This window comes from Sander lucioperca, chromosome 8, assembly GCF_008315115.2.
Source record: "Sander lucioperca isolate FBNREF2018 chromosome 8, SLUC_FBN_1.2, whole genome shotgun sequence".
NCBI classification, from domain to species: domain Eukaryota; kingdom Metazoa; phylum Chordata; class Actinopteri; order Perciformes; family Percidae; genus Sander; species Sander lucioperca.
In genome coordinates, this window is record NC_050180.1 from 14,232,566 (window position 1) to 14,243,462 (window position 10,897).

The window sequence follows — 10,897 nt, forward strand, 5'->3', positions numbered from 1 at the left end:
CATTCAGGCTAACATTACATAAGGACAGTCTTAATGTAACGTTAGCTAACGCCAGACACACTTTGATAAGGCACATAAACGGCAAATGCTAACGTTATCCCTGCTGACATTTTAAAATTGTGAAACGTAGCAAGTGTTATCTTAACTCGTGTCCATTTGATATCTCGTGAGAACTGCATGTACATAAAAAGAAAAGTATTACTTTACCTTAAGTGAAAGCTGAATGTGAATCATCGTGGAGAAGTCCTGACTCCTGCGTTACATTATTATCCACACTGTCTCGCGTCGAGATGAGTTTGACGTTAGCACAGCCCCCCAAGTCAAACATATCATTGGTCAAGATCGTCTCTGCCCGGCATGATTCATCCAATGATTGTGCAACATTCAATTATTTGAATCTGCGCGCACTTTCCTGAAGCACATAGCCTAGACTAAAGAGACCATTTCTGTTTACATTTCTGTTTTTCAACCATTTTAAGGTCTTACATCGCTTCAGCCCTGATTATCAATGTTCACGTTGATGCTAGAAGCCTTGGTTGAACTGTTGAGCCCTACCATCCCTTCCCAGTCTTTCACACATTGCATGTATTGCTAAATTGAAAAAAAATATATTGCACACCAATGTAAGCTTTATTCATACTGTGTCCTCCCTGTCTTTATTCACCGTATATTACCTCAGCCCATGAAAAACTCTTTGTTCCCTTTGACCTGTAAAGTGGGGAGAGGCAAAATGATTTGAGGGAGCAGTAGACTGCACAATGACCTTGCATTTTGTTGAACACTGTGACTCACTTTGGGTCTTAATATTAAGAAAAATTGTTTTAACAACATTTTAACTTCATAAGGAAAAGAACGTGTATGCTACATATTCTATTTGAAGTACACCCAATACATTAAAAAGAGGTCTGTCCCGCATGCATATTAGTTTCTGACTGTGGGGAATTGGGAAAAACAGTAAAAACGTCCCCAAATTTCTGAATTGCTTATTTTCATAACATTCACTGAGCCTTGCCTAAAACAGTTTGGAGTTTGTATTGGAAGACTCCAACATTTTTAAAGTGGATTAACAGCCTTTATGAAAAGCCTAGTCCTTCAGTTTTGAAATGAATCACAGATAATTTCTCAAATAAGCATAATGTTGCAGATGTCCATACGTTTTGTCGGTAGGCATGACTTTCATAGGAGGGGACACACTTTCCTATCAAGTATCAGGGTTGAATTAAACTGTATGAGGGTTGGAACTAGCGGAACAAGTTAGGTTAGGTGGTGTGCAAGTTAGGCAAGCAGGTACATACTGTATTTGAGGTACTGGTGTGCATTAATATTGATTTTCCACCCCTTATGAAAGTGTAGCATAGCTGTGGCACAGGCAATCCATTTAACTTATTAATGTTACACCTTAATGAAACACACATTGCCCAATATGTGCATCAATGCCTGTGTAACCATTGCAAGTCAGTGGAAATTGTAGTGTAATTTCAGAGGCAGGGGTGGTCAGATCACCGAGGTCTTGGTGAGGCATTTAAGGTACCGGACATGCATGAATTCATTCTACCCCACATAAAGGGAAGCTCATGCTCTGAGCTGTTTGCATGACATAGACAGGAACAAACATCAAAAGCCAGAGTGGACACAGTATGAGACATCACCGCAGACATCAGCAAAGTAAGCAGTCAATGGAAAAAGATGTTGGGCCATGAATCTGAAATAGGCCCATGGCCTCCACGGAAGTGAAATGAGGCAAGAACATCAGATGCCCCCTAAATATTAGGATGGTGAAGATGAAGGCTTACCCAGGCTGTAGGCTGCCTGGCTCTCTGTGTACTGTATCATCCCTGTAGGCCTATAGGGTTGTGGGCCTATGTGATGTGAACTGTGGCTGCACGATTCTTTTGTCAACTAATTTGCCAGACCAAAACATGATTATATAGTGATGAGCATATCACAGACTTGGACTAAAATAGACATCATGTACATCCAAGGCCTGTAGTTTAGGTTGACTCTTGTCTCTTATGCATTCCCATAACTGAAGCTATGGCTTTGTTTCCACAAATATTTAGGTGAAAGAATGTTTGTTTTTACAAAGACAGATCTAAATACAGCATCTTTGTCACCAGTGGTGATTTGGTGCAGTAGTCCTATAGCTTTTTAAGCTTGTGTGCTGCCAAGTTGTTTTACTGTTTGTATTACCATAATATGCTTGCAAAATATTACAGTAGTGTAGTTTCTAATAAATACATTGATCCAACTATAATTGAGAACAATTGCTTGTGGGTTTTTGCTGTGGAGTTGTTGAGGCCATGCAGTGAGGGTTCATGTCAGCCTCATTCAATGCATTAAACGGGTATGGCTGGTCCTACCTGTCTCAGTACCTCTGTTAACCCCTCTTCAAATAACTGCAAAGCTAAATACAAGTCCTACTCTATTGCTAGAATTTAGTAGACTTGCATTAAGAGACACTGGCCAGGATGAAGTTTGACAGCGATTAAAACACTAACACACAGTATGAGACCACATTGAATAAGCTAAAATGGACCCCTATACATTATACCAATATTTACTCTGAAGAGTCTCTGATGCATATATTGGATAGTTAATTGTAAATATTGTCAAATATTTTTACAAAGTAAACACACAGTACATTAATGGGATAAGTCTGTAGATATATTGAATAGTTGCTTTTAATCACTATAAAGTATTGTTTGTATGAAGTAAACCTGATATATTAATGATTAAAGTACAGTATATTAGTTTCTTTTTAACACTATACAATATTGTTTATATAAAGTAAACCCTTATACATTTATGGGGAAAAGCCTGTAGACATAATGAAGAGTTGATTGTAACGTTTATATAAAGTAATGACTATAAAATAATGGTTCTGCAAGTTATTATCACATATTGTTTTTTTGTACAGTAGAAAACCAGTATTAAACAGGAATTTACTGTAAATTGATTGGATAATCATGTAAATAAATGCCTAAAGCTTTTAAGATACTATTAATGGGCTGTCAAATAGGGTAATGTTACATTAATTTGACATGTAAATAACTATAAATGAATGTTTATTTAAAGTAAACAACATACATTAATGGTAAAAGTATGTAGATATATTGGAGAGTTGCTTGTAAATACTCTCAAATATTGTTTATAAAGTAATGACTATTATTACAATGTTTCTGGAAGGTATTATCCCATTATCTTCTCTTTTTTGTACAGTAAAAACACAGTATTAAACAGGAATTTACCGTAAATAGATTGGATAATCATAAAATAACGCCTAAAGGAGGGTATTTGAAAGTCATTTTACATAATTTTTATGTTTTTTACTTCCAGGAATCTGTACTTTAACAGGGAGTTCTTGTGGATGGATTGAATAATCTTGTGAATTTACCAAAGAAAACCGTATGAAAACAGCAGTTTTCATTTAAATTATGTAATTTAAGGTATTTTGCAATATTTTTCAGTGTTTGTACAGATTTATACATTTGTTTAACATTCTAAATATGTTTTTTGATTACAATTCTTTTTAAATCTACAGTAGTTGGACTGTGAAAATACAGAAAATGTACAGTATATCTGTATTTTAAAAATAAATTCTTTGTAGAATAACATAAGGTTTTTTACTGTCATTTCACGGTAAGTGTTTGGCAACTTTTGCTGCCAGACTTTTTACCGTTTTTTCACGATTGTTTTTTAACGTTTCTTTACATTAAATTTAAGGTTTAACAGTAAAAAAACAGAAAGAGGCCTCAATTTTACACACCGTAAAATTATGTTTTTTCTTTTGTCTTTTTACATAAAATTCAATGTAATTTAACTTTCAAGACCGTTAAGCAATGGAATTATCCTGTTAAACAACTATATTATCTCATTATATCAATTTACAGACTAAAACCTTAATTTAATGGGGTTTTTTTTAAATAAAAGTTTTTTCTGTATTTTTTGGCATTAACACTTAATGTAGAAAAAACGGAAAAAATCCGTAAAATTATACAGTGAATTCCAGTTAAATAACTTTTTTTTTTTACAGTGTACCTGATTGAGTCTCCAGGTAAGAGACAGCTAACATTAACCGTTAGCTAATCTTAGATGATTCAATCTGACTGTATTATCAGTAACTTTATCCCAGGGACTTTTGTTATCCCACGTTCATTAAGTTATACTAAAGACAGGTATGTCTTAGCATGTTAATGAATAAAGTCCACGTAAGTGTTACAGTTTGGACTGTAGCAGCGATGTTAGTGGTATTAACACCGACTACGTCCGTCTATTCGGCAGTATGTCAAACTTAAAACAGGATTTTTTTAATGTATTAGAGGCTCAGAAAGCCACACAGCAGCTTTTCGGCATTGTACCAAGCAGAAAAACAAACGTAAATATGACAGAGTAACGATTAACCGCTTACAAGTCCTACGCTCGTTAATTAGAATGGTTTGTTTCCCCCCACGGCATAAACGGAAATGATGTTATAGTGGGCTTTCCCAGTAATGCCGACCAAGTCTATTGGGCATTGAGAACCGGTTCTAACTTGGAATCATTATGAAAAATGATTTCAGGTTTCGAATCCCATGATCGGTTCCAAATTTAACAGCGCAAGTTGTTGGTTTCCATAGCGGCCGCAGTACTTCCAGGCGCTTGTTGTGTTGCAGCCACGGAGCACAGTAAGCAGCGCTCTAAAGTGTGGCTTTGTTTTAGTTGAAAAAGTGGTAAAACTAATTCACCTTTGAATCAAAATAAAATGTTCCTCTTATCTGGGAAATAAGCATGTGACCCGTTAAAACTCCGCCCCTCAAAGAATCGAGAATTTTTTAATCGAGAAAAGTGCTCATATTATGCTCATTTTCAGGTTCATAATTGTATTTAGAGGTTGTACCAGAATAGGCTTGGTTTCATTTTCAAAAAACACCATATTTTTGTTGTTCTGCACATTGCTACAGCTCCTCTTTTCACCCTGTGTGTTGAGCTCTCTGTTTTAGCTACAGAGTGAGACCTCTCACTTCTGTAACATCTTTGTTGGGAGTCGCATATGCTCAATACCTAGGTAAGGACTACTAGCCAGTCAGAAGCAGAGTATGAGGGCGTGCCCTGACAGTACCTAGGTAAGGACTACTAGCCAGTCAGAAGCAGAGTATGAGGGCGTGCCCTGACAGTACCTAGGTAAGGACTACTAGCCAGTCAGAAGCAGAGTATGAGGGCGTGCCATGCTAGAAGCTAGGCGAGCATTATAACGTGTGTTACAAAGTGACCACGTTTGTCTCTGAAGTAAAGTAAAGGCAAAAAAGTTTGTGAACAGTGTTTTCTGTTGGAGATGGTAAGTCCCTTTGGGGTGGACTTTGTAAACCTATTATGTGCAGAAATAAAAGATATATAACACAATTTTGGAAAGGGAAAAAGCCAGAAAGCATAATATGAGCACTTTGAGAACCAAAATCGAAAGGCAGAATCTGGATTGGAATCAGAATTGTTAAAATCAAAACGATATCCAACCGTATTCATGTGTCCACTTGTGTCTGTCAGCCGGTGCACTATGAGGAGAAGAACTGGTGTGAAGAGGAGTACTCCGGTGGCTGCTACACGGCCTATTTCCCTCCAGGAATCCTTACTCAGTTTGGAAAGTAAGTCACACACAAGCTGCCCACGGTACATATTGTGTCCTGATGCTCAATATCTTTAAATTCATGCTGTTTTTGTTGTCATTAAGGTAGAAAAGCTGAATAGTTTAAACTAAATTTCGCCGCTGTAGATCTTATTTTCGTAATTTCAGATAATCTGAAAGATTTCTTATTCTATTCATTCGGCGCTGAAACTGTAACCACTCATGATCTCGGTCTTCTCCTGTCTGCAGGGTGCTGAGGGAGCCAGTCGGCAAGTTGTACTTTGCCGGCACGGAGACGGCCACGGAGTGGAGCGGCTACATGGAGGGGGCCGTGCAGGCTGGAGAGAGAGCCGCCAGAGAGGTCAGAGGTCACCTGGACAAACACTCAGATCCTCTATGTTCACACTTAGTATCTTTTTTGACAGGAAAAAGTTGACTAGGGCGCTTTTTATTGCTATAACAACAGCTACTGCTACAGTATCCTAGCTTTATAATTATAAATACATAATTTTAAATACATGAGTAAGCCCTTACACGTGTGAGGAAAAGGAAAATAAATTGTTACAACGTGATAAGGGTCATTGTAGATACAGCAATGAAACCACAAGATCAAAAGAAGCATAGGAATAAAAATTTAAATAAATTAAAGACAAAGACAAAAAAACAATAATATATATACACACATACAAATACTAAAAATACTGAGTGCCACGTGCTAAACACACTGAGTTTGGTGCCTAAACTTAACTGTCGTCGCTCACTTTTTGCTATAGAAATAAAGTTTTGTGTTGTTATTATTAAATGCATTTCATGTTAAAATAAATCAGTCTCGTTGTGAGTATCCTGACTGATCCACTGTGTTCTGTTGCAGGTTTTGTGTGCGATGAATAAAATCCACCAGAGTCAGATCTGGCAGACGGAGCCCGAGTCTATGGTGAGGGAACTCTTTATGGATGCTTTTTCAACTAAATTTAAACTCAGAAGTCAAATAAATTGTGGACCTAATTGTAGGGAACCCAACAACCCTTGAGAGTTTTCTGGGTTTCTTTTGCATGCCCGTTTTTTGAATGTTAAATTTTTTTTTTTTGTGGTCTTTTCCACCTTTAATGGACAGGACAGCTAGGTGAGAGAGAGGAGGAAGACATTCAGGAAATCATCACAGGTCGGGCTTGAACCCTGGACCTCTGCGTCGAGACATAAACCTCTATGTATACGTGTGCTCACTCTACCAACTGAGCTAACCCGGCCACTGTTTAATGTCTCTTAAATTTATCGTTGTTGTTGTTTTTGGACATGTGCTAGACAAATCAAATTAAGCCCAGTTCAGACAAAAGATTCGTGACGAGACAAAACCGTTTTAGAACGTCGTAGGGAAAAGTTTCAGCGGTCTGAACCGGCCCGTCTCAGCTGGTCAAGTCTCCAGAGGCTGGTTATACAACGTAAGAGACGTCTCCTGTTTGAACAGCTAATAGAGAAGTCAGCTGGTGGAGTCTCCAGAGGCTGGTTTTAGAACGTAAGAGACGTCACTTGTTTCAACAGCCAATAGAGAAGTCAGCTGGTTGAGTCTCCAGAGGCTGGTTATACAACGTAAGCGACGTCTCCTGTTTCAACAGCCATTAGATAGCGATGTCAGCTTGTAAAGGCAGCTACAAACTATGGAAATAAAATGATCCATAATCCATTTAATTTTTTTGTTACTGCGAGCATGGTACATGGTCGAGCAAGATAGAGAGTGACCGAAGAGAGAGAGCGGCGACAGAACAAAGCCATGAATCAGAGAAATAAAACGTGTTTTCGCCGATTCATCACTAGAAATGTAACCGTAGCAAGCTTCTCACTATCACTAACAGTCCGGGGCTTCTTCTGAAGCCGAACGGCGAATACACCGTCCCCTTCCCTGAAAAGGGACAGCGAAAAATCCACAACTCCGACCGTAATCGCAAGGCTACAACCGGCGAGCTTATTAATAATCAATAGTCCACAGTTTTCAACTAAAGCAAATGCTAATGCTCCCACAAATGGCAGACGACCTGCATAGCGAGAAGATGAAAACGGAACGAGCTCGGGGGTGACACCAGAACTTAATACCTTGGCCAATGTCAGGCCGAGGTCACAGGTGACTTTGTTGATATACATACTCCACCTGCACAAGCGCGATATGGAATATATTTAGTGTTAAGCACTGCCTCTGGTGGTCAGTAAGGACGAAATAGAACAAGATTTTAAACAAGGTTGTGGCTGGTTAGCTCAGCAGGTAGAGCGGGTGCACATACGTAGAGGAGGGTTATTCCTCGATGCAGAAGGTCAAGGGTTAGAGTCCTGACCTATGATAGTTTCCTGCATGTCTTCCCCCCCTCTTTCAGCTTTCTTATCCGTTAAAGGCGGAAATGCCCAAAAATGATCTTTAAAAAAACAAAAACAAAAGATTTTAAACGTAAACTATTTGTATAGGGGCCAGTAAAAATTGACTTTGGCCGCGTAGAATTTCTTTTCTCACTTGCTGTTGAACCCTGCGTCTCTCCTCCTCCTGTCCCTCCAACAGGAAGTCCCAGCACGCCCGTTTGCCACCAGCTTCTGGGAGCGAAATCTGCCTTCAGTCGGCGGCCTCTTCAAGTTGGTGGGAATCTCCACCGTCCTGTCTGTTGCCACGGCAGCCGGCGTGGTGGCCTACAAGAAGGGCCTCCTTTCCCGGAGTTAAACCGCCCGCATACGTCATCTCACTCCTCTGCGTCTCAAGGGGACAACCATCTCTATAGACACTGTGCTCTATCGTACTTCTAGTGCACTACTTCATGGCCCAAAACGACAAAGTAGTGAACCACATCGGTTAAAACACTAAAGGCACCGTCACTCTGTGCACTGTCTGTTGAGAGAGAGAGAGAGAGAGAGAGAGAGAGAGAGAGAGAGAGAGAGCGAGAGAGAGAGAGAGAGAGAGAGAGAGAGTGAGACAGAGTCTTGGGCCGAGCACACGTCCAGAGATGCTAGTTAGAGAGGAGTGAAGAACTTCAAGTTTAAATCGACAATAACATCTGAGATTCAGATTGTGAAAACCAATGAAGGAAAAAAAGAGCAGAATCAGTTCTTAAAAGGAAAAATATATACAAATATATATATCGCTATTAATATTCCATACATTGCCAATGACATACACATTCTTGATTACATGTGTGTGTGTGTGTGTGTGTGTGTGTTCTTGTTTAACTATATTCGTGGGGTCCAAAAACCGGGAGTCCAGTATACTTGTGGGGTCCCGACAGCTTTGTGGGGCCAAAATGCTGGACCCCAAAAGTTTAAAGGGCTGTTTGAGGGTTAAGACTTGGTTTTAGGATTAGGGTTAGAATTAGGTTATGGTTAGGGTGAGGGTAAGGGTTAAGGTTAGGCATTTAGTGGTGATGGTTAAGGTTAGGGTAAGGGGCTAGGGAATGCATTATGTCAATGACGGGTCCCCACAAAGATAGTGCCACAAACCTGTGTGTGTGTGTGTGTGTGTGTGTGTGTGTGTGTGTGTGTGTGTGTGTGTGTGTGTGTGTCTGATTACCTCTGCTGATTTTAGGTGCTAATTTAATCCGAGCAACCAGCTGTAGCTGTTTGATGACACCCAGAAACATCAGAAAAGAACAGAGTTGTGAAAATTGCCCGCTACAAAAACACAGAGGAGGTTTAAGGATACGGCCGGTGTTTTCTTATTGTCAACAAATCCCATAAAAAGACTAAATGAAAACCCTTTTTTTTAAGTATCAAAGCCTGATGTATCTTCCTCCTCTGTGCCATAGAGCTCAAATCCTAACAGGAGTTATCTCAGGACACTTTACAGATCGAGTAGGTCTAGACCACACTCTATAATTTACGGAGACCAAACAATTCCCCCCAGGAGTAATTGCACTTAGTGCCGTGGTGGCAGCGAGGAAAAACTTGGCGGCAAAACTCAGAAATTTTCTTGAGATTAACCCTCTGAGGTCTAAGGACATTTTCACATTTCTTTTTAATTTCAACTTTTAAGGGTATTTGCATATAACTGATCCCCTGTGTGTTTCATATCAAAATGTTCAGAACAAACTCAGCTTTCTGTAGAGTGACGTACACATTTGTTTCAGATGTATAAAAAGATGCCACTAAAGTTGATGTTCGCTTTTTGAAATTTCCTCAAATCTCTTGTGAAAACAAACCTACGCTCAATTGTTTTGGTGCTTTGACATTAATTTTAATATATGAATAAAATAGTAAATAAATGTGAACATGAAATGTTGTAATATCTCTTTTTGAGTATAAGTGTTGTCAAACATCGCCGGTGTGTCTTTTGTCCTCAGAGGGTTAAAGTCACAAAATTTACAAGAAAAAAAGCTCGGACAAATTGTGTTTTTTGTTAAGGAGTCACATGGCATGCTTGCCGTGTATTCTGCCTGCAGGGGTTGGCCTACCTATCAAATTATACTCATGGTTTTAGCCCAGAATCACAATGTTGTCATAAGCATCCAGACTATGAAGAGACAGAATTTGGATAAGGCGATCAGGGGCAGAATTTATCAATCCGAATCAGAAAAGGATTTATTGCCAAGTAAGTACGAGGAATGTGCCTCAGTTTTTGATGCAAACTTAATCAGAATCAGAGTCAGAAAAGGTTTTATTGCCACAATAATGCCACAATAACACACCAAATCCACGGCTGAAAATATTCCCTAAAAATGAACTATTTACTCCTGTTTGAGGAACATATGCTAAAAAAATACCAGTGCCCAGCTGTTACAGGAAATAACTCAACCTTTGTAAGAACAAATACTTTTGTTATTGTGACCCGTTTTTAGAGATTTACAACTTCAGTAGCAACCATAGACTGTATAATATTAATGGACAGAGCATGTGTGACGTCACCCATTGGTTTGTGGAGATCTGATATGAGTCGTCGAGTTTGCCGTTACGGGCTCAGCCATCCTAGTTGAGACGAGAGGGAGGAGTGAGGGAGGAGCTGCTTACACTCTACGTTACGTTACACACTTTAACTGGCAATCACATCATAGCCACGCCCTAAAACACCCCCTGCTTCATCGCCAATTTTAAAATCAACGAGACCATAATTCAAAACATGAACATCATTCTGTGTTGCAGAAGACTTCAAACTAGCGATTGAGACCATAAACTCATTATGATAATGTTTACTGAGTTAATAAATCAAGTGAGAAGTGGGTCACTTTCTCATAGTCTTCTACAGAAATAGAACTCCTTTTGCAACCGCACGTGTCGCCCCCTGCTGGAATTCAGATAGAAAGCAGGTTTAAGGAGTCTCCCCCTGCAGGAATTCAG

The 10,897-nt window shown here is 39.3% G+C and overlaps 1 protein-coding gene across 1 annotated transcript in view; it reads left to right on the top strand.

Annotated features, from left to right (window-relative positions):
* mao (monoamine oxidase) overlaps positions 1-8,680 on the top strand; it is a 58,196-nt gene extending 49,516 nt beyond the window's left edge. Inside the window, exons 12-15 of the mRNA XM_031300894.2 lie at positions 5,521-5,618; positions 5,849-5,960; positions 6,471-6,533; positions 8,142-8,680. Coding sequence (XP_031156754.1) covers positions 5,521-5,618; positions 5,849-5,960; positions 6,471-6,533; positions 8,142-8,297 — 429 coding nt within the window. The 3' untranslated portion in view covers positions 8,298-8,680. The remainder of the gene's footprint in view (positions 1-5,520; positions 5,619-5,848; positions 5,961-6,470; positions 6,534-8,141) is intronic.
* Positions 8,681-10,897: the final 2,217 nt, after the last annotated feature.